The sequence below is a fragment of the Peromyscus eremicus genome, chromosome 4 (genome assembly GCF_949786415.1).
Source record: "Peromyscus eremicus chromosome 4, PerEre_H2_v1, whole genome shotgun sequence".
NCBI classification, from domain to species: domain Eukaryota; kingdom Metazoa; phylum Chordata; class Mammalia; order Rodentia; family Cricetidae; genus Peromyscus; species Peromyscus eremicus.
This window is the reverse complement of record NC_081419.1, coordinates 40,799,508-40,824,544: the sequence shown is the minus strand read 5'-3', so window position 1 is coordinate 40,824,544 and position 25,037 is coordinate 40,799,508. Positions and strand designations below refer to the sequence as shown.

Sequence of the window (25,037 nt, the reverse complement as noted above, 5' to 3'; positions counted from 1 at the left end):
TTGTTCCCTTCTCAACAGCCAAAGAATCCAGCCATCCCTTCAAACAACAGTGTTTTTTGCCTCCTCTGAAATTCCTCTTGATAGGCTGATTGGGTGAGATCTCGGGAGAACTCAAAAGACACCCGAGAGAGCGCTGCTAGCCTCTCCCACGGTGCCGTGTAGCTATAGAAAGTGTAAAAACCCCAGAGGTAGCAAAACTCTTGATTGATGTGTTCTAGTTCTTATTTTTATTTTTTTCAGTACTACTTCATGAAAACCCATGTAATAGAGTTCTGGAAACGCACTGCTGGGAAGAAATGATGGCAAGCACAGAGCCTGCCTGGGTCCACACCAGGTTCTTCTCTGCATGTGTGTTGTGGCTGTTAGCTTGGGTTTTTGTGAGATTCCTGAGAGTGGGAGCAGGTGTGTCTCTGACTCGTTTGCCTGCTCTTGGGACTCTTCTTCTCCTATTGGGTTGTCTTGTTCAGCTTCGATATAAGAGCTCTCGCCTTGTCATAATGTATCTTGTTTTGTCCTGTTTGGCTGTTGTCTCTTGAAGGCCTACTCTTTTCTGAGGAGGAAATGAAGGAGGTGTGTGTGGATCTAGAGTAGAGGAGAGATGGGAGGGGGCTGGGAGGAGTGGAGGTAGGGGAAACTGTGGTCTGATGTATTGTATGAGAGAAGAAACTATTTTCAATTAAAAAATAAAATTAAACACAACAACAACAAAAAACAAATCTCAGGCCTTTTCCTATCTGAGAGAAGTTGATAACGATAATAATGGGCATTTCGCTAAGTTGTAGTAATTGAATTATTTAATTCTAGTAATCATTGAGAGTGATGTGCACTGCATCATAAACACTAAGTGCATTTAAGGTTCTACAGTAATAAAACCAAGTTATTTAAGGACAGATAACATCAAATCACTTCTCGGTATTTCCCATAGATTCTTAGCATAATTATTAACACATAAGAAACAATCAATAGAAGTTATAGATTGAATTTTTTGATAGAGTGTCTTATTATATAGATTAAGTGTCCTTCAATTCATTATATAGAGAAGCCTGGCCTGGAACTCATAGGCAATCCTCTTACCTCTGCCTCCTGAGTGGAATGACTTTTATAAGGAAACATGTATTCTTGAAACACATCTTAAAATTTAATGTAATAATTGTAATTGTAGAACAGATAGAGTAGTTACATTTGGCCTGATAAAATACCAGGGGATATCCAGAAAATGGGAAACCATCCTGGTGTCAACATAACCAAAATGCATAAGAAAAAACCTTTGGCAAAACATTTTGTAAGCTATAGTTCCATTGCATAAAACTCAAGTCCTTGGAAAGCAATGCCTGAAGCAGTTACAGGTGTGTTTTGTCCTAGGGACTGAAAATTAGGATATGAATTAGAATCTGCCCAAATTCCTGCGTCTGAGGGATTCAGTGCAATTGTGTCACTGGAACTATTTTAAAGTTGTGATGTTACCAAAAGTGATGGGGTTATGAGAAGTGCTTGGGGCCACAGATGAACATCAAAAGAGACATGATGATAGAGCTCTTGAGAGTTGAAGGTTTTTAAATTTTATTTTTATTATTTTAGCAGATTCTTAACTTCCTAAGTGTCCACATCCACTAAATTTACTAATATGAAGAAAGCCTTCCTCATAACAATGACTTCCTGTAGCTCTTATTAGTTTTTTAAAAAATTTAATATAAAGAGGAACAGTGGAATTTTGGATTTCTGGAAGTGGGCCAGATAATTATTTCAGAGAGAGTAATTTTGTTTTTAAAATGAATACATGATTTTCCTTAATTATGTTGTACAATAAGAATAATTTGACTTAATGGAACTAAAGCAGTTCTGACATTTCCTCTCATTAATCAGCATCCTTCTTGCCTTTCTTTTAAAATGTTTTTAAAAACTTGTTCGTTGCAAACAAATTATTAGCTGATTAGGCATGCCAGCCAAAAGGAAGTATCCCTTTGTCAGAGAGAGAACTCTGCACCTTGTAACATATTTCTGTAGTTTTTTTTTTTTTTTTCAAAAATAAAGACAGAACTGCAGCTTTTATTCTCACATTCATCCTTGAATCATGGGACACGGACATATGGGAGGGAAAGGGAGCATAGCAACAGGTGATGCTACACCAGACCCCACTAGAACCAACATGCATCAAGACAAGAGGCCAGCCGAGAGGACCATCTGATACCCAGATGCCACCGCTGAAAAAAATCGTCTCAGAGCTTGGCAGCAACTTCCTGCATCTGTCAAGTTAACCACATAAAAGACTATAGATTGACATGAAGAACCAGGCTGACAAAGAGGGCAAAAAAGAACATATCAAATGCCATAATCATCAAGGGAATGTGGTGCCAAATGAATGTTGCAAATGCATTCATTTACTCTAGTGATCTGGGATTGTATTGCTGTTTATTAAAAATGATGTCAAAAGAAGCCTGAACTGTCTACAGAAACATGTAGAAAATCCCGGAGCTGTATCTTAACAGAAACTTTCTTTTCTACAAAATAATGTCTCTCTTTATTTCCACTTTTACAGAGCATGCTCTAAACAAACCAAGCTTTTGTTTGTTTAATGCCTTTAAAAAGGATTCAGTTAAACTATGCCCTACCCCCAACTCTAAAAGGAAAAAAATGTTAGAGTATGGATTTAATTGTGCATCTATATAATATATAATAATTTTCCTGGTCATATTTTGATATTTGTGGCTGCTTTCATGTTTGCGTGACACAAAGACCAGTGGGGGTGAATTCGAGTGTTGCGAATTTTATGCTCCCTAATTCTCAGGTATAGTAGATTACTTAACCAATGAATGCGATTTTTGTCTCTGGAGCTCAACACTTTATTGTGTATATACTACCAAAGACTATTGTAAAAATATTTTCTTGTTGCCATGAAAAATATCATGTAAAAGAAAATGAGTGGTTCTGGCAATGAGGTGAGGAAAAGTCAAAAAGATCTATAATACATTGAGAAGAGACAGAAAATGGCATGAATTGTGAGGTGACCTGAGGAGATGATGTGCATTCAGATACATTTTGTGAGGACCACAAAGTGCTTGACACAGAAATGAAAGAACATGATTCACAGAACAATTCCAGACAATGTTGTAACCAGAGCAACAATGAACTTTCAATTACACAAATTAGTAAAATCTGGAAGTGTAGTTAGCTTGTGATTTGGGGATATATCCAGGAGACATCTTTTCATGAACATGAAGCTCAAACCAAAGCCAGGAAACTTTGAAAAAATTTCAGTGTAGCAACAGGCAGTTTGAATAAGCATGGTATAAACTTTTATTCTTAGTAAGCAGTGTTCTAAGAATTAATATTTTGTTGTTGCCAAGAGGAAAACCAACAATAATAGATTATATTATAGTGGAACTTATAGGAGGAAAAGGCTATATGCAAAAAGTAAGTTTTTATTGTTGTTAAATTATGACTAGACTGGAGAGAACCTGCTTTGAAAATAACTATATCCAAAGTGAGTGCAGAGTACTCAGACATACACACATTCAAATGCATAAATATGTAAATATAACCTGCTGATTCTATTTAGTGTTGCTTGTGTGCATGACTTCAGCACTGATCATTTGGTACTGGATAATCAGTGCGGGGGCTCATCCCTGGGAAAAACTAATTCTCCCTCTCTCAGAAACCATTAGTTGCCTGTCATTCTTTGTCTAGTAATGGGACTTCCTCCTTTCATGTCAACATGTCTACTGGTGTTATCCTTGTTGAGGTTTCATAGGTATAGATTCCTTATCTCACAGCAGACTTCCTGTTCCTCTGGCTCTTACCATCTTCTGCCCCATCTTCCTTTATTGATTCTCATTATTTTTAACCATTCAATATTTTATTGATTTAACATTTATATAAATAATAATACTTATATTGCATACAAGTTGAATGACAAAGAAAATCTTTAATTACAGTTATAAAACAGCAGGCTAGAATACATTAAATAAAATCTATTTGTTTTAAAAAGTTATTAGAAATCTGAAATAATGCTCAAAGATGTCAATTATGATCTATAGTATCTATGGCCAAGGCTTCCCTCTGTTTCAGGCATTGCAAACAAATAATATTTTTAAATGATATAATTCAGTGAAACACACCCAAAGACATGGTCCCTTATAATAATGAACATACTTGGTGTCAAATAAAGGGAAGAGGAATTCCAAACCCAGGCAGGTTGTTAAGTAAAAACTTCACCAGAATTGAACATTTCATTAAATCAGTGTTAAGCATGCTAAAGTTAGAACTGATGTTTCCCCTGAAGGTAAGGTTTCAGACTCTGGAGGTTAGTCAAATGTTACAAGCAAATTTCCATACTACTGTAAGACAAAGTGTCCTGGAAAACAATAAAAACTATGAACCTGAAAACAGTATTTTACACTGGACAAGTGAACTCAATTCCAGCAAAATCTATGACCATCAATTCCTATCAGCTACATAAGAATTATTTATATTATAATGGATGTTAAAACACACCTTAAGCTTATGCTCTTTTCTGTTGATTATGACAGCTGTAATCTGTTGGTCCATGAAAATCAGAATTGTACAAAGCAAAGCTGGGATAATAGCAGCTATAATTGTCCACCATGGGTTTGGACCTAAAGGTGTAACAAACCAGCCACGGTCATCTCTCGTAGGCTGAGAAAAAAATTAAGCATACATATTAGCACCTAGGTTGATAAATACCTAATCAAACTAAGTCATATAGATATAAACAGGGAATTCTTAATTATAAAATGTTTGACTGAGCATTCAATAACAATGAACTCACGGAGCATTACACCATTAAGGACACCATCCTAAGTGTGTTATCTTTGAACTCATTTTCCCCCTCAACACTGTAAAGATGAAATTAGACATAAAATGCTATAGTAAATTGTCTAAGATTCCAGGGCTAGTAATTAATTGAGGTCAAATTTGAACTCCAGCAGGCTAATTAAAAAATGTATTCTCTATCAATGCCTGTATTAAATACTACCAACACTTACCATTTACTGATGGCAAATTTACTGTTGTCTACATTTAAAACTGCACATTGAATACTATGCTAGAAACAAGATAATAGATAAATAAGACAGAACTTTCTTTTAGTTTAGAATCACAAGCAGACACATAAACAATGTTTTGATATAATATAGTAACTTATTTTAGGTATGTATACAGGCTACTGTATGAAAATTTAAAAAACAAAACAAAACAGAAACTCAGCCACATCAGAAGCTCAGCAAAAGGTTCAAAACATGGCTAATGCTGGAACTGAGTCCCAGAGGAATTCATTATGACAGCAAAAATCCTATGATTAAGCCCTAGTTCTGTTTGACAGATGAGAAAACAGGCTGAGACAGCAAGTTCCTGGCTTCAAGGGCATGTCCTGCCTTTAGAATACGGTTGGCATTCTCATGCGAAGCCTATTTTATCTGCTTTACAAACCCCATTCACTCTACAGTGTTGCCTCATAATAATGCATGTTCCTTAGATGGATTCCTTGGAATTGGGCATGTTATAATGTATGTACATATTCCAACTGTAATGGCCAACAGGAAAATGTTTAAGCAGTCTTCAGGCTTCATTTCTATGATTCTTTTTTAACACTAGACCACAACTTTATTCATGCTGTGTATTGTTTATTTCTTATTCTATTAAGGCATATTGTTCATGCTCTCAAGAAAATCTCATGTACTGGGGTCACAGACATCATCAACATGAAGATTTAGATACAGAGAGATAGAAAAGTAGATAGATGTTAAGTGCTAACTATGTTCACCTTGAAAACACTTGGTACTTGTAGTTTTGGCGATGGAATCCCAATGGCATAGTCAATTAAAACCATACACAGAATTGTAAGAAAAACTGCAAAATCACTCACTATGGATCGAACCTAAAAATAATGAAAATGCTGTTACTTGAGGGAGCTATAAATAATAAGAATACCCAGAAGCAGTCTCAAATCATACTTTATAAATGCTGTGACATAAAACTGTGATGTTACATTGTATGCACATTATAAAGTATTATCACTAGCTATGCTAGACTCTGAATACATATCTATGTTCCTCATCCACACATTTCAGAATAAAGATTCATTGAACTGAAATAACGGTGGTCATTTTCTTTTCAACACTTTTTTAAAGTATTTGTTTCAAACCCAAGTATGTGAAAATTTAGAACACAGATTAAGGTCATATGGGCTGAATCTGATGAATTTTAGGCCTCTTTCATAAGCGGGAGAACAAGGGAATCCATGGCTAATATGTAGAACTGAATTGTATTGCAAAATAAAAAAAAACAATAAATATACACATCAAAGAAAAAACATTTTAATATTATGAATCTAAAGGAATATTAAATAAAATCAACTTTTTATTAAAGAAGCATGATTTCATTACTTTACTTAAGGCATGACAATTGGTAATATACAAAAACAGTGTAGGCAAGTTTTAAAATTTCTTTTATTTAAAACGAATTCTATATAAACCAGTTTTCAAACAATTTCTCATTGTAGAAAGCCATTGTGTAGGGTGCACAGTACATGGCACACGTGTGCAGGTCAGAAGAGAACCTCCATAGATACTGGCCCTCAGTTCCTCACTCACATGGAACTTCACCAAGCAGGCCAGCTAAAGGCACAGGTGCATGCAGGCCCACCTCTCTCTCCTTCCAGTCTCACTGTCTCTGGGGTTACAGGTGTGCACTGACACACCAAGCTTTTTTTTTTTTCTTAACATGGGTTCTGGGGCTCTGGATTCAGGTTCTCATACTTACAAGGCAAGCACTGCACTGACTGAATCATCCCCCAAGTCCTACAAGGACATGCTTGAGTAATTATCCTTAAGCAATGGTCAATAGTATTTGTTTTCTATTAGTATGCTTTTGCAACATATACACAAAATACTTAGGATTGAGGTTCCCATATACCGTATTAATCAGGTTAAGCTGGGGTGGAGGAAATGAGTCTGTTATCTTAGCAAAGGGGAAGGTGACAGAAAAGGCAGCTCTCTGTGGAAGGGACTCTTTTTGGCACATTTGCCAAAGTGGAATGCTTTTGAGACGTGTATCTCAACCCGAAAACGTCTGTTTGCTTGGTTTTCTCTGTGTCACCCTCTGTCCCTTTTCATGGTGGAATCAGACATTAGAGATGATACACTGCAGTTAAATGTTGAACTCATTGACTCTCTGTCTACTTCCCAAATATGCAGATACATGCACAGTAGGTTAGGGGAAAGGACTGATGCTTTTAAAACAAGAGAAAAATAATGTTCTAGTGAGCATTGCAGGGCTTCTCCATTCAGAGCAGTGGTTCAGTGGGTCGGGACCCCCTTTGCACGTAAACAACCCTTTCACAGGGTTTGCCTAAGGCCATTGGAAAATACAGGTATTTCCATTATGATTCATAACAGTAGAACAATTACAATTATGAAGTAGCAATGAAAATAAATTTATGGTTTAGATCACCAGAACATAAGGACCGCTGTTAGGAAGGTTGAGAATCATTGACTTAGAGAGTGTAACAGTTGTTCCTCTGAGGTAACTGTCAGGCTGGAATAGGCCCCTTTGCCCACTGGGAAAGAATGTGACAATCAGTAAGATGACAGGTGCTTAGACTTTCCAAACTGTAAGTGGGGAGGGAAGTGCTGGCACTTTCAGTTAGAAGTGAAACCTGAAGGGCCTGTGCCTCCTCAGGTACCCACGTTGTCACAGAAGTGCTCCCCCTTCCCACAGCCAACCTCTAACTTGCCAGTTCCCTCATGGCAAAACCTCTTCATGGTTCCCTTCATTCCTCAGTAACTCTTTTTTGTCCTCAAGCACGTAGGATCTCATAACAACTGCACTGTGGTTTATATTTGGGTCAGGAGTATTAGAGCCCAAGTACCTTGGTTGGGAAATACCGGCTCGTCTTGAACTGCTTCAGGGTGGCTGACATGGTGACTGTGGAGAAGAACAGGATCACCGACCAAAAGAGAACATCTGGCACATAGGGATGGCCATGGCCACAGGCGCGCCCAACATACTCACCATGCAGTGATCTGCACTCCTGCACGGGAAGGGAAACAGAGCTGGTAAAGAAAGCCCAGTGCTTTTCTTCCAGAAAGCTAACACCTGATCAGCTGCAGGTGAGATACCAAGACTGTCTGCTGATGGCGCCCACAAAGGCTTAGCAGATATGATACTTGCTTTCAAAATTCTACTTGGATAGGTATTAAATCTAACATCTATTAAGTTCAAGATAACAGATGTACTCACGTGTGGTAAGTTTGATAATGTATAGTTTATACTAACATCAGATACATGATGACAAAGTACTTAAACATAACATTTTCACCATATTTCACACCAACAGCACAGATAGATGTTCTCATTTATATTTGCTATCTGAGAAAGCCAAGGCATGGAGAGGTTGAGCAATGTACTTCAGCCCCATCAATGCTGTGTGGTAGAGCTGGGCACATGCACCATTCCTACAGCATATTAAAAACAATAATTATTTAGGAAACCTTATTTAAAACTACCAAGGAAGACAAGAAGGGCACAGGAAAATGATGATATATAATTAAAGAAATGGACCTTGAATCAGATATGGCAACTATTGAATTCAAAGAAAAAAAATGAAGAAAAAAATTACTACATGAGCAAGGCAAAGTTCATGTCTATTATTCCGAGATATAATATATATGTGTGCATATATACGTGTGTATATATATGCTTTCTTCTTTTTAAAAAGAGAAAGAAAAAATATTTTAAATTACTACCTTAGCCATTAGGTGGCAGCAAAGTCAAATAGAACTTCAAGACAAAACAACATTTTATATAAGCATTAAATATTTTGAAAGGAAAAAAATATTTCTGTCATCTTGGAAAACTTTTTTATTCTAAAAATTATATTACTCTGTTCCAAAATAAATAAAAAATAACAGCTTAAAGAAGCCAGTGAATTCTTTAGTAATCTAGGTATTCTGAATTGAATTGCGCAATCACAGGAAGAAAATGTAGAGACACAGTCTTTTCACTGAGTCAAACCTCAAGCCTCCCAGTCCTCTGTAACATAAAATCAAGTCCTCTGAAAGATTTTACAACAAACAAGTAGCTACACTGTCATCTGAAACAACCAATCAACCAGTAAACTCTACTTGACCTAGATGCCCCATCCAAAGATTCTGGAGAAATACTATCAGTATAATTTATAATCACCTAACAAACCCGGCAGTATCTTTCTTGTTAGCTAAATTTCAATTATTCATGTTAAGCTGATTCAGAGCACAGAAAAACAGCTATTGAAAAACTACAGAATAAGCCTCCAGGCATTATTTATAGCTTTAATTTTTCCTTCTCTAAAACAGAATAAGAAAAAAAAAACTGAGTCCTTGAATTCTTCAATCTTTTTTGTGTGCCTGTTCAGAAAGCTTGGTACAATTACTGCGCAATGTAATGTGTAGCAGGGTGTCTGAGCAGAGGAGGTGAGAGTCCTACATATTGCATACTGAATCGTGAGCACCTGCAATCTTTCCTGCAGGTGTGAAAGGCTTTTAAGCATTCCCTGGATGCAGCTGGGTCATATCCTCTACTCCTAATAAGACAGATACTAGATCATTCAACTGTCTTATGTACAACAAACCATAATCCAAGCCTAGTTATTCCAACTCAGGCAGATTGTAAAATATTAGTTTTTCTTGTTTTCCAGGGGATAGGGTCTCTAATTTCAAAAAGTAAATTTTGTGACCTGCAAAATTCAACATTTGTTTTCAGTTTTATGCTGTGTGTCACACACACACACACACACACACACACACACACACACACAAAGGGAAGGGGAGGGATAGAAACAGAGAAACAGGGAGAGAAATGAGTCCTGAAATTCAGAAAGGCAAACAAAATTTAGTCTAAGATGGTTTAACTTACAATGGGTACTCAAAAGATATTTGATAACAAACAGATTTCTACTAATTACTTGGCAAAAATAAGTTTTATGAAATAAGAATTGGAAATCATGAGTGTATTTCCCCGTGTGTGTGTGCGCGTACACACACACACACACACACACACACACACACTGTACACACACACACACACACACATATATATATGCTAAAAAGCATTGAAGCAATTTTCAATCAACTGATAATCACTTGCAAATACTTTTTCTTTTCGTTTTAAAATTTGAGATTATAATATAATTACACTCCCTCCTTTTTTCTCCCTTCAAATCTTCCCATATACCCCTCTTTGCTCTCTTAAAATTCATGGCCTCTTCTCCATTAATTGTTATTACATGCATATATGATTAAACTATGCCTAAATATTCTTTAGAATGGTTGACTTTGAGATATTGCTGACTAGACTTATATATGTGCATAGAGACAGAAATCTAAGTATACTAGCTTGCCATAAAGTTGAATTAAATAGTAAATACATGGGATGGAAGTAGTCTGTATCAGGCTTTCTCCTGAGCTACCAACCAGCTTCCAAAATATGACGTAGAGACTTACTACTAGTTATGAATGCTCGGCCTTAGCTTATGCTTGTCTTGCTAGCTCTTGTAACTCAACTTGTTTCTCTTCATCTAAGTTTTGTCTCAGGGCTTTTTACCTTTCTTTCGTTCTGTATGTCCTATTCTGTGTCTGTTGTCTCTCTTTCTCCCTCATATACTTCTCTTTCCTGTTCTCTTCTCTCTAGCCTAGATTCCTCCTCCTACTTATTCTCTCTGCCCACCAGCCCCACCTATCCCTCTACTGCCTAGCTATTCACGGTTCAGCTTTTTATTAGACCAATCACAAGACTTAGGTAGGCAAGGTAAAACAGCAACACATCTTTAGATAATTAAACAAATGTATCATAAACATATGTAACAAATGTTTACATAGTTAAAGTAATATTCTACAACAATAGTTCAACATAATCATTCAGTATTTATCAAATATTTAACTCTTTGATTTTGATTCTTTGCCCTTTCTGAGTTAGCAAGGTATAAATTAGTAATCATGAGATACAGTATGATAAAATCAAATGATATATGATATGCCACAAATATAATATGTAAATTAAATGTTACGTCACTATTTTCACAAATCTAGTTATAATAGTCATTAATATAATGATTTGTTAATATATATGTTAGAAAATAAGTATGGTTATGCTGAGGAAAAAACAGCATAACATAAATTAATTTTCATTGACAAGAATCATAGGGCTTTTTCTTTGTGTAATATTCATTCTCAAGATTTAGAATGTTTCTGGTCAAGGATAGAAATTATCTATTGAAAACTCTGATACCAACTAATGAAAATAATATGAAATTTCTTCCAAAACAGTAACCTATAGTAGAGAACTTTAAAAATTAAAATAAGTCACCAAATGTTAAATTTTCTTTGTCTCTAAAATATTTTTCACAATCTTCTAGTTGAGCTCAAAACTTTTATTTTCAAATGTTGGGTGGGTAGGGAGGTAGGGAGGATCTGGGAGGAAGTGGGAAGGGGGAAACACTATCAAAATATATTTATTAAAAAATCTTAAGTAGCCGGGCGGTGGTGGCGCACGCCTTTAATCCCAGCACTCGGGAGGCAGAGCCAGGCGGATCTCTGTGAGTTCGAGGCCAGCCTGGACTACCAAGTGAGTCCCAGGAAAGGCACAAAGCTACACAGAGAAACCCTGTCTCAAAAAAACCAAAAAAAAAAAATCTTAAGTAAAAAATTTGAAAATAATTCACACAACTAACTATATCAATTGTGTAATAAGTCCCTCCCCTCAGCCTGTTCTGAACACTGGGAGAAGCATGTAGAGTAAGGGAAAATATCCTAGGTCCTTCATGTGCAAGGTAGAGTGTGCACCGCCATGATGGTCACCAGGACTAGTATTTAATGTTTTCAGTTGACTTTAGTCCTGTTCTGTTTGTGCAAACTTTCAGAGCAACTCAGGTCTATGAGAAGAAACATTTTTATGAGGAATGAAAACCCCAAGTATGGATGGATATCTGACATGGAGGGGCTTTAAAACAAAGCTATCACTTGTATACATTTGTATTTTCTAAATTCTTACCTTAGTTGCAATAACTGATTAAAAATGTCAATAAAAGTCTTTACAGTAAATGACTCAAGATGTGAGTTCTTGTGCCATGTTTTACTTACTGACACACTTAGGTTCCCCCAAATTATGTCAGAGGCAGAAATATTGGACTCCCTCCATTCCTTCAGGGTATCATTGCTGGGACTATGTGGCTCCATACAGTTACATCTGAAAGAGGAAATAATTTCTTTTTTGAAATTCAGAGCATATACTCAAGGAGTCATTTTCCTAGATAAAGCATTCATCCATCTGACAGACAAGCAGCTGGATCATCTAAACCACTCTCTGAAAGACTATACCAACAATCAGAACTAGAATGCTTGGATACTGCACCACTCAGTGGTTTTTCCTAGAATGAGGGATCATTCCAATGTCTACTTGCCTTATAAGTTATAAACCACCTGGAAAAATTATAACTATCCTACTTTAGTTATTTGTACAATCATACTAACAAAAAAATGGAATGACATTTAATTCACGCTCCGAAGGTCACATTTCGCTTTGCCGTACAATTCTAATTTAGAGCTTGATTGAAGTGAAAGCCCTAGACAGCTCAGTATTATACTTGCCTTTGTGATGAGTGACAATCCCACTAGAGATCAAACAATCAATATACATTTTTAATGTGCACAGTGTACGAGGTTCTGTGATGGATATTGGATTCATTTCTAATCCTTTTACCTTGTCTATTGGGAAGCATTTTCCTATAGAGACATACTTCAAATGGTGCTTGGGCTCCACAATAACCCACATAGGCCACACAGCTGGAAAGTGCATTAGACTGCTACTGTGGTTATGTTACTAGAACTATAGAACTGACTTCCAGTGCTAAGATTATTTCTATTGGAAAGCATCTCTCTGCCTAGGAAACTCTTCAGTTTCTACTACAGGAACTTGCTTTGTTCATTCCCACAATTCTTTCATGCTTCATTGCTGTGGATATCTGTATGCTGTGAATGTGTTGCTCTGATTGGTTAAAAAAGTGCTGATTGGCCAGTAGCCAGGCAGGAAGTATAGGCAGGACAAAGAGAGAGGAGAATTCTAGGAACAGGATGGCTGAGTCAGGAGACACTGCCAGCTGCCACCATGAGAAGCAAGATGTGAAGGCAGAACTGGGAAAAAGTACCAAGCCATGTAGCTAAACATAAATAAGAATTATGAGTTAAGTGTAAGAGCTAGTCAGTAATAAGCTTGAGCTAATGGCCATACAGTTTGTAAATAACATAAGCCTCTGTGAGCTTACTTGGGTCAGAGTGGCTGCGGGACTGGTGAGTAAGAGATTTGTCCTGACCACTGGCAGGCTGGTACACAGGAAAACTCAGCTATATTTCATAGAGTTATACAGTGTATCACTAGAAGACATCCCATTTGAAATGGGCTGTAAGGGCAGGCACAGTTCTGGTCCTCACTAGGGGAACATGGAGTTCCTCCAGATGAGCTCACTTGGAGAAAGTTCCAGGGGGCAAGTTAGTGACAAGGGTTTTAAGGGAATGGGAAATGGAAGTATTTGTTACCATGGACAATTCAATAACCTCCACTGGCATCACAAAGAAGAATGCTAGCAAAAAGAAACAAAGGCACAGATTTGCAGCAACAATGATTAATTATGGCTGTTCCCAAGTTCCAGACATTATGATAGAATACAGGTTTTTGTGTCAGGAAACTCAATCATCTATGTAACCATGGGCAAATGACTCAACCACTCTATATTTGTTTTGTTTTATGGGAACTGGGGTTGAAAATGCTCACCTATTAGGACTAATATGAGGAATAGGTTAACATCACACACAGAGGTGTGTGTGCATTTGTGTGTGTCTGCATTTCTCTGTCTCTTAGAGGGGCGTGTGTATCTCTCTCTCTCTCTCTCTCTCTCTCTCTCTCTCTCTCTCTCTATCTATCTATCTATCTGTGTGTGTGTGTGTGTGTACGTCTCTGCTTCTCTCCATCTCTCACCTACCCCCCTCTGTCTGAGTCTCTGTCTCTTGTCTCTCTCTGTGTGCATATATGATGTTTAGTACACATTTGGCTCTCTTTGGAATTGTGGCTGCTCTCATCATAATCATTATTTTTTTCTAGTTCAGTTGTTTAATAAATATTAAAATTCCACCCAAACATGAAAGGAACATCAATGCATTCCTAACATGCTAAAGTTCCCTTCATTTTCTTTCAAAGGAAACTTGTATGCAGTCAACTTTACTTATCCAAATTCTGCATTCAGTTTGAATCAACTGTGATTTAAAAATATTCAGAGAAAAACTGTATCTTTACTGAACTCATGTGGATTTATTCCTTGTCATCATCTCCTAAAGAATGCAGGGTGGCAACTATTTAGATTGAACTATATATCATATGACATAGATATGATACAAGAAAGTATGTGTAGGCTATATGAAAATACTACACAATTGTATAGGAGGAATAACTCAGTAAGTCCATACTAACAGAACTAGATTTGAATCCTTGTTTGACCCTGTAAGTCCTGTTCTTTCAGCCATGATATGCTGCTTCTAGATATAAGTTGGTGCCATTTCTATCAGGACAGCTAGAAAAGTAAGAATGTTCCAGATCAAATGAAGCGATCTACACTTCACTATGCCTCCCCTATTCCCTTTTTCAGGTCCTGTCTCTTTTAAGATAGCCCCTCCAATGCCCTGCACTCTTGCCCTTTATTGCGGCAGCTACGTTACCTCCACTGCTCTCATTCCTGCTGCTCAGTGTCCTGTTTCTCAGGGCTCTGTATAAACTTGGTGATGTGGCTTCTCCATTCACTTTGCTCACTGTTGTATGGATTTCCTTGGGGCAGTGGTCTCTGCTATTTCGAGTGACTGCATTGTGTTAGTGCGCACAAGGGCATATTGTGCCACTGCATTCCTGGTATTCTATTTTCATTTACGTGTTAACAGTGATTTTCTGAAAGTGCTAAGCTAGATATCTGATATAAAAGTGGCAAACTCAAAGGAGAGACGTATTTTGGAGTGTACATTAGTTACTTATGCCTCCCTGGCAGGGTTCTATGGCTAATCACTTTTCTCAAATCAATTCCAAGTTGGAAAAATATTTTAGTCTATAAAATATTTATGTTATACATAAAGACATCATGAATAGCCAAGAAAATCACTGCTCTTTCTAGAGTTCACACACTAGATATCAGAACTCTCAACAGTCAGGTTTCATGGTGTGCATGCTTACATAGACACTTTAAGTTATCTCTGGGACTTGGCACGCAGCTATCAGTGAAGCGTCTGTCTAGCAGTGTGAGACCTGGGGTCAATCCTTAGTACAGAACCAGGAAAAAAAGTAAACAATCTCTCTACAACCCCTGGAGGCTCAAAAGGGACTTCTGAATCCTGGGCTCTCTTAAGCATGAATCAAGAATAAAATGAGGAAAATTTCATACCCTCCCTTGGTAGGAACTCAATTCAAAGTATTCAGAGCCAACCTAAAATCTAAAGCAAAGAAATAAAACAAAAACCAGAAGTAAGCTCTATGAGGGGATAAAGCCCGAGTGAAGAGCAAATTCTTGTTAATTCCACCCAAACCAATTTCTAGGGACTCTATCGATAATGTGGAAGTATAAATACAAGACTATTGTGGACAAATTTCTAAACAGTCTTTTTAAATAAGAAACACAGAGCCAAATACAGGGGTAACAGCTAAAGAGATCAGAGAAATAGCAAATAGCCACAACTAGCCTTAGCTTACCACCACGCAGTAGCTTCCCCAGAGAGCTTCTTCCTGTCTAACCTGTGCTTTTATTGCCTTCCTGTTCTGCCTTCTCATTGGTTCTAAGCCCAACCACATCACTTCCTCTTAACTGCCTGTCTATACAGACCTCTAGGTCTCTAAGGTTGGTACTGGGATTAAAGTCATGTATCACCACGCTTGGCTGTGTCCTTGACCACACAGAGACTCTAACTGCCATGTGCTACCACCACCTGACTTCTGTTATGGCTTGCTATGTGACCTCTGATCTACAGGCAAACTTTATTTATTAACATACAAATAAAATATGACAACATTTCTCCTTTCTATTCTAATGAAACGAAAAAAAGTTATAACTAATATAAGAAAAACTATATACAATAAGTACAATAACTATATACAATATATACAAGCAATAAATACCTCAACAATGTCTAGTCCATTTGCATTTGACAAACTCAGAGAAAATATTCCATTATCCTATTTTGGTAAGTCCAAAATGTACCTGAATCACTTTCTATCCTAACTTATATTACTAACAGAGAACTATCTTATAATGTCTTTCAAATTTATACACTTTACACCTCTTTAGTGAGTTTCTTTTCTGAAATTCTTAACAAAGAAAACTATAACTATAATATCTAATCTTTAACTAACTATAACTATAACTATCTAATCTTCAACTCCCTTAGAGACCCAAGAAGGAAATAATATTACCTAATATAACAGGAAGTGCAAACAAGCAACTTCAGCCTCTGTGTGTTTTTTTGGTTCTGAGTGGCTGTGGGCCCGGGTGGGAATGGAGAAAACTCCAGCTACAGACTATTCTTTAGGTACATACTCACAATATTGGATTTTTCAGCTAAATTTATTCATTCAAATCAAATATTTAGCTGAATGATCTTGGATGTGATACTTAAGCAATCTATGGTATAGTTGCTTCATGTATAAAACGGTGATTAGTCACCAAGTTCACAGGTTATGGTGAGAGCAAACACATTAATATTGGCAAAAGCCCCAAGATAGGATCCATCATAAGTAAATACTGATCAGGTGTTTTGTATCATTGTGGTTATTATTGCTGTTATGAATATCACATGCCCCTGAAATGGAAAGTAGAAGAATCATGAAAGGACCACTTTTCTGCTACATTATTGTTTTTCTCTATATTGTTACTTTAGCTCTGTAGCTATAAACTTAAAATCAGGGATAGTGACACCTCTACTAGTTCCTTTATTATTCAAGATTGTGTTCTCTGTCTGTCTGTCTGTCTGTCTCTCTCTCTCTCTCTCTCTCTCTCTCTCTCTCTGTGTGTGTGTGTGTGTGTGCACGCACGCACGCGCACACACACACACACGCATGTACTTCCAACTAAAATTCAAAATTATTTTTTCAATTTCTGTGATAATTGAATTGGAGTTTTGATGGGGATTTCTGTGAGTCTAAAATTTGCTTTTGATAGCATGGCCGTTTTCACAATATTATTCCTAACAACTCAGGAGCATGGGAGGACTTTCCATATTCCTGTATCTTCCTCAATTACTTTATCTTAAAGTTTTTATTTTATAAAGCTATCTTTTACTTCCTTCGTTAGATTCATTCTAAGATATTTTGAGGCTACTGTGAATGCGATTGTTTCCCTGATTTCTTTCTCAGTATGTTTGTTATTTGTATGTAGGGAAGCTGCTGACTTTGACGTGTTGACTTTGTATGCTGCAACTTCGCTGAATAATTTATCAACTGTAGAATTCTCCTGGTGGAGTATGCAGGTACTTTTATAGAGAGAGTTATATCATCTGCACATCAGGGTAATTTACCTCTTTCCCTGTTCGTAACCCTTGACCTCTTTCACTTATCTTATTGCTCTAGCTAACTCTTCAAGCAATATACTGAACAAGAATAAAGAGAGTGAACATCCTTCTCGTGTTCCTTATTTTAGTAGAAATTCTTCTGAGTTTTTTTCTCTATTTACATGATTTTGGCAGTGGGATTCCTGTATATTGCCATTAATAATGAATATTCCACCATGCTCCTAGATTCTCTAGGACTTTTATCAGAAAAGATTTTTGGATTTTGTCAAAAAAAGCCTTTTTCTGCATCTAATGAGATGATCGTGTGATTTTTGAAAAGCAGTATAAAATGCCTTGTAGAAATGGATCAACTGGCTTAAAATACACTTTTTACAAAAAATGTCCTCTGCATTCCTTTGCTTCCCACAGAAAAGCAAGTTCTCCCTACAATTTTGTTTATATAAATGGCCACAAAGTGATCAGATAAACAGTGTAATTAAATGCCCGCATGCAGAAGTCTTTCCTTTTTTTTCCCCCTGAGGGTAATGGAGGTGATCCGTCTTCCCGACACAAGCGCGCCCATGGCTGTCTTCTGGAAAGCATGATTTGGTGGAACTCCCTTCAGCCTTGTCACTAATTTTAGTTCCTAGGCTACAGATGCCATCCCTTTGCCTTGGCAGTTATTAATAGTCCCCTCCTTTGTGAACTAAACTGGAAGGGTTTTTTGCCTTTTCAAGCATTTTTATTGACTAAATTAGCCCACAAGAGTGCTTCATAGCACAATATATATTAATACAAGATATGAAAATTACAGTATCATGTTTATAGAAGCCAAACATATTTATGTTTCTTATTTAAATAGTATTCTGTGTTATAAAAATAATAAAGCCACACCACAGAATATTTATTTTATATAAAACATCTCTCTCTCTTCCTCTCTCTCTCACACACACATGCACACACAAACAGATATACTTTCCATTTGAATTTTTCTGAATGCTAACTAGTAAATGTAAAATGTGTAAGTAGAACACCTTATATTACCAAGAAAAGCATTTATAAAGAAGAAAATATTCTAAACTAACTGAGTTTGGCTAGTTAATAAATATCTTACAAGTATCTTGTTCAGAGCAATTAGAATGTTAATTTTCATGGCTAAAGGAAATTTCCTTCCACTGATACAAATTATTAGAAAAGCTTCTAAAGATGACTAAAGTAGCTGTGACCCTTAAAACATCCAGCAAAGTTGTGAAGAATGAAGAAATGAACAGGGCATGGAATGTTACATGACTCAAAATAATCTGATCAAAACTTTACAACAGGAATGGCAGATACCTTGAGCAAATGTATCAAATCATATACAAAGCATCCATGGCATTACTTTTATATGGGATGCAAGGCAATGTGTCCAACAGGAAAGATGAAGCTGAATGGTACAGAGAGATCATACCATCAAATTAGAGGAAGTATTACATTAGAAAAAACTCCACTTATGCCTTATTTGATTATTGATAAATCATAAACCACTAACTTGTTTTTTAAAGCAAATATTATCTGCTTCACAAAAATTGAGCAAACATAAAACTATAGAAAAATGGAAATCCAGAGGAACTTTAGAAAGTTTGTGGGGGCTTTTTCTAGAATATTGCTTCTCTGATTTAATGCTAGCTGGATTCTAGGTCAGAACATCAGCTTCTTGAGGCAGGAAAATGAAATTATCTCACTATCGATGCTGGGATATTTTCATGTAAATTGAAACACCATTAAATTTCACTTTAAATACTTCAGAATACATCCTTAAATTTAGGTCAGCTCAGAAGCAAAGAGAAATTGGGTCAGTACTTCATAGACAGTGAACTCTCTAAGAATAGTCTTTCTATCTCACCAAAATCTGGTGTATAACATGTGACTATTTGGTTAATTTGTAAGGAGAGAATTCTCTTTTAAATATTGATTAATGATGTAATGTTCTACCTTCTCATTGTCTTTGACAAGAAAGTGTGGAAGATAAGTCTATTTAGGACCTGTCAATCAAACTATAGTCATAGGGAAGTAAAATGGCCAAGAGTAGACAGGAGAACAAATTCCTGACAGACACAGTTGGCGAGGGTGCAGGGGCATTTACACAGCCCCCAGGGTGTTGGGAGACAGAAAGATGAAGACACACCAGCTCTGCTCCTGAATGTTTCACAGCTTGTTAGAGGGCCAGCGAGAATGAAACAGATCAATAATGAACCATTTTTGAGACCATTGCTCCCAGAAACAACTTTAGCGTTAGAATAAGTTAAGTCAATAGAAGAACGAAACTAAACCCTAATTTCTCACAATATACAAAAGACAGAACATATATTAAAGACCTAAGTATTAGGAAACCAAAAACTATGAAACTTCTACTAGAAAACAGAGAAATGCTTTAAGATATTGGAATGGGCAAAGGAAGAGTTGGAGAGTGTGACTCGAAAGGACAGGAAACCAAAGCAAAATGAAGAGACTGCATGGCTTCTGCAGAGGGAACAACCAACCAACCGAATGGGATACACTGTTTGAAAAGAATATTCCTGACAAGTATTAATAACTAAAACATACAAAGAACTCAATTCAGGAGCAAAGGTAATGACAAAATAATCATAATCCAATTTAGAATTAGACAACAGATCTAAACTGGCGTTTTTCCAAGGAAGACAAACATCTTCCAACCAGTGTGTGAACAAAATGCTCCATAAGAACTGTCAGTCACACACAAATCTAAACCATAAGGAGAAATCACTTCACTACTGATGGGACAAATACTGTATCAAGACAAGAGTGCCGGCCAGAATGTGGAGAAAAGTGAACTCTTCATATGATGGGAATGTAAATTAGTAAAATCATTGTGGAAAACCATAATCTCAAGGAATTAAAAACAGAACTACCATATCCATCAGTACCACTAATGGTTATATATCCAAAGAAAATGAAGTCACTTTGTCAAAGACATATCTGCACTCTCATATTTATTGTATAACTTGTCATAAGAGGCATGAAAAAGAACCAATTTAAGTGCATATCAATTAATGAGTAAAGAAAAATGTATATGCATATAAATGCATATCTATGTATAATATGTATGTGAGATATTATTTCTCTAAAAATACCAAATAATTTATCATCTGTATGAACATGGATGGTCATTGTGTTAAGTGAAATAAGCCAGGAACGATAAGAAAACCACCACATGTTTGCACTCATATGGAATTAAAAATATTAATCCCATAGAGGCTGAAAGTAGAGTGTTGGCTACCAGAGTCTGGGGAGAGCAGCAGAGCAGGGGATATGGAAAAGCTTCATGAATCATAATAAGCTATTGTTATACAGGAGCAAGAAGTCATGCTGCTCTGCTGCACAGCAGAGCAACTGTAAGTAATGATAACATATTGTTCTTATTCAAAAAGCTAGAAAGAACCAGTTTGGATGTTTCCACCATAAAGAAACAATAACGCTGAATAAATAATTTTACACAGATTTCAACAGTATACAATGTACATATGTTTTCAAACATTAAATGACAAAATGTATGTATATATCAGTTTTAAAAACAATTGAGTTCAAAATCAAGAGCAGAAAAGAAAGACAGTAAGTGTTTAATAAAAAACAAGAATTAGATGATTCATTTTTCAAATTTATTTTAGTTTAGTTTATGTGTTTAAGTGTTTTGCCTGCATATGCGTATGTACATGACTTGTTTTGCTTGTGCTCATGGAGGTCAGAAGAGTAAACTGGATCTGCTGGAACCAGAGGGATATTTTTGGTTGTGAGCAACCATGTGGATGTTGGGACCCGAATCCAGGTCCTCTGTAAGAACAAGTGCTCTTAATCACTGGCCCTTCTCTCCAACCCCAGGTGATTCCTTTATTGATAGCTCATTTGTTGATAAACATTTTATGGGGTGCCTACAGGTATATTTGTTTCATTGTAAGATGATGTACAATACACAATTTAGAAGAGAAAATCTTTATGTCAAGATTGCACATCAGTTTTAAAAGTAGCAGTGACTGGATTCCATGGGATATTAAAAGAAGAATAGGACATGAAGTTGGCCAGAGGAGGCATGCGGGGGCAGGGAGGGGGGGCTGAGGGAGTTGTAGGGGGAAATGTGCAGTACATATAAAAACATATTTATACTATATGTGCCAAGTTCTTTGAAGATACAGCGTTTCCTTAAATTTCATTCCTTATTTTTTGACTAGTGAGTTCTAGTGAACAAACTATGAAAACTCCCTTCATCCTCTTCCTGTATTTCGATTCAATGTGGTAGGTTGACATCCTAGTTCGCCGACTTCCTCCAGATGATTCCTCCACCAAGTCAATAGCCTATCTAAATTTTCAATCAGAACTAATTTTTGGATCCATATATATCCATATATAAATATATATATATAGCCACATATAATTATATTTATTCATTCCATGTTAAGATCCTTATAGTGTGTCAAATTTATTCAAAATTTGTAGATTCGATGATTTTTAAAAACTTGAAGACTAGTTTAAAAGACAAAAGGCCAAGGCAGGCAAATTATAAAACCCCACAGCTGCCTAGGGGAGAGGACAAGGTTTAAGCCAGCAAGGAGTGCACAGAGGTCAAACACGTGATAGACAAGCAGCCACATGGTGGGGGCAGGGCAGGGGGAGATTCAGAGAAAGAGTAAGGAAGTACGAAGTGTTAGAGACAGCACACTCAGAACAGAGACAGAAGTAAAAGTTAAGTTTTTCCAAGAAATTCAGAAACGCAGGCAGATTTACAGAAAATATTATATCTTTAAAAACAATTGTACAGAAAAAAATACATTTCAGAGAAACATGGAGGCTAGAGACACAATTAACTGGAGAAAACACTTGCTGCTCTTGCACAGAACCTGGTTTTAGTTCCTAGAACCATCATGGTGGTTTAGAAAGTCCTTCAACTCCAGTTTCAGGATATCAGATACCCTTTTCTGGTCACCATAAGCACTCTCTTCACACACACACACACACACACACACACACACACACACACACAGACAGAGAGAGAGAGAGAGAGAGAGAGAGATTTCACTTTACTTGTCAAACTTGGCAAAGGATGACAATTATTTTGAGTATGTTTAGTTAACTAAAATGCATTAAGTATGCTTTGACCATTTCTTTTTTCAATTTTTACTTTTTCATTAAATTTTTTATTTATTTTACATACCAACCAATTTCTCCTCCTTCCTCTCATCTCGTTCCTTCTCCCCACCTCCTTTCTCAGAAAGGGTAAGGACTCCCATGTGAGTCAACAAAGCATGGAACACCAAATTGAGGTAGGCCCAATGTCCTCTCCCCTGACTTGACCATTTCTGTAGCATTATGATAGGATTATGGGGGTCAAAATTGTTACTTAAGTTTATAAATCTTAAACAAGACTCAAATCTAGTTGTGTAACTAAGAGAAAAGACATTGAGTATAATTCCAATTAGCAGCATTTGTTTTTAAAAATGACTATCTTTTCACAGATAAAGGAGGATAAAGTAAGTATTGGAGCGTAGAAAAAATGAAACCATCAACAGAGACAAAAGCAAAAAATATTTCTCAGCACTTAGTAGTAGGCACTCTCCTTTAGAAACTTGGAAAGGAGCAAGGAGGGCTCAAGAGGGGGATGCATGAATCTCCCTGGGAAGGGGAAATAGAATAGATATCGTGGGTGGACTAGGGGTGAATATGTGGAAGCCCACAGTGACTCCATCTTGTGCATTGATTCCATCTTGACTTAGGGTCAGAGAGTTCAAGCTGGTTTTTGCTCCTCAGGACTGAATAACAGGATGTTCTGTCAAAGGCGGTGGTCACCAGATGTTCTGAGAATTAAGGAGATGTTTACCCTTGTCTGTACCTTGAACCATGGTGTCCTTAAAAGCTAAGGAGGTCTTTTTGCCTCCTTGGTTTATGGTACATAAAAGCCATGAGGAATAAATTCAGGGCTGCAGTATTTACTGACAGTCCTCCTGATTGATTCTGTTCTCTGTCTTGTCTCTTCTTAATCCTCACTCCCTTATTTAGCTGCTGTTTGACAGGTTGGCTAGTCCGGACAAGAGTGGGGACAGAAATAGGAGGGATCAGGCTGGGGAGGATGGAGGGAGAGAGTGCAGGGAGAGACACCTAGAACTGAGGGGCATCTCAGAGATGAACTAATAAACCTAGTGCAATGGAAACTCCCAGGAATCTACAAAGGTGACCCTAACGAATACTCCTAGTAATGGGGGATATGGAGCTTGAAACAGCCACCTTCTGTAACCAAGCAAGACTTCCAGTGGAGTGACTGGGACTTCAACCCTGCCATAAAACCGTCGACCTATAATTTGTCCTGCCTGCAAGATGTGCTGGAGTAAAGGTGAAACAGAAACAGTGACCAACCAATGTCTGGTCCAGCTTGAGACCCATGCCATGACCCCACCGCTGACACTGCCTGAATAAAGGAACAAGAGGCTGGATAGCCCAGAGACCTAGGATAGAAGCAAGTAACACTAGGGGGAAAAAAAGACAAAAAAAATTCAGCATAAGATGCCTAATGATATTCTGCTTTACTCATAGATTGGTGCCTAGCCCAATTGCCAGTTGTCATCAGAGAGGCTTCATCCAGCAAATGATGGAAACAGATGCAGAGGCCCACGGCCAAATATTAGGCAGAGCTTGGGGAATCCTGCAGAAGAGGGGGGAAGGATTGTAGGAGCCAGAGGGGTCAAGGACACCACAAGAAAACCCACAGAACCAACTATGCAGGGCTCATAAGGGCTCACAGAGACTGAACCCATAATCAGGGGTCTGACCTAGGACCTCTGCATATGGGAACTGGGGGCTGTCTCTGATTCGTTTGCCTGCTTTGGGGACCCTTTTCCTCCTACTGGGTTGCCTCAGCCAGTGTTATATGAGGGGAGGTGCCTAGTCTTATTGCAACTTGATATGCCATGTTTGTTTGATGTCCTTGGGAGGCCTGCTCTTTTCTGAAGGGAAATGGAGGAGGAGTGGACGGGTGGGGATTGGTAGGTGAGGAGGAAAAGGAAACTGCAGTCAGGATGTAATATATGAGAGAAGAATAAATTTAGAAAAGTGAAAAAAAAGGAACTTGGAAAGTGTGTTTTTAACTTTAATCTACATGTATATGAGAAACTCAGGTAATATACCCTGAATTTCGCTTTAACTCATATATTGCAAAGTACAATGTATACATGTTTTAAAAATTAGGTTTTTTAGGTTAGTATGCAAAGTAGTGGCTTTGACAATGTCATTTTCATATGCAGGTGCCATACATTGTTCTCATGTATTCTCCTCCCCCGCTGCCAGCACCCTCTGGCTAGTTCCCATCCTTACCCATGGTGACCCCTTTCTGCCTTCTTGACCTGTGCATGCTTTCTTACTTTTTCTTTAGTGGCCATCCTTGAGAACCTTACTATGTACTGAAGAAACATTTCATCTTACACAAGCATAACA

The 25,037-nt window shown here is 37.2% G+C and overlaps 1 protein-coding gene across 1 annotated transcript in view; it reads right to left on the bottom strand.

The window, feature by feature from the left end:
- The window catches only part of Slc4a10 (solute carrier family 4 member 10), a 96,244-nt gene that overhangs the window by 28,908 nt on the left and 42,299 nt on the right, over positions 1-25,037 (bottom strand). The window contains exons 11-14 of the mRNA XM_059259155.1: positions 12,132-12,237; positions 7,886-8,047; positions 5,780-5,893; positions 4,492-4,653 (exon numbers count right to left, since the gene is read on the bottom strand). Of these exons, the coding sequence (XP_059115138.1) occupies positions 4,492-4,653; positions 5,780-5,893; positions 7,886-8,047; positions 12,132-12,237 (544 nt within the window). The remainder of the gene's footprint in view (positions 1-4,491; positions 4,654-5,779; positions 5,894-7,885; positions 8,048-12,131; positions 12,238-25,037) is intronic.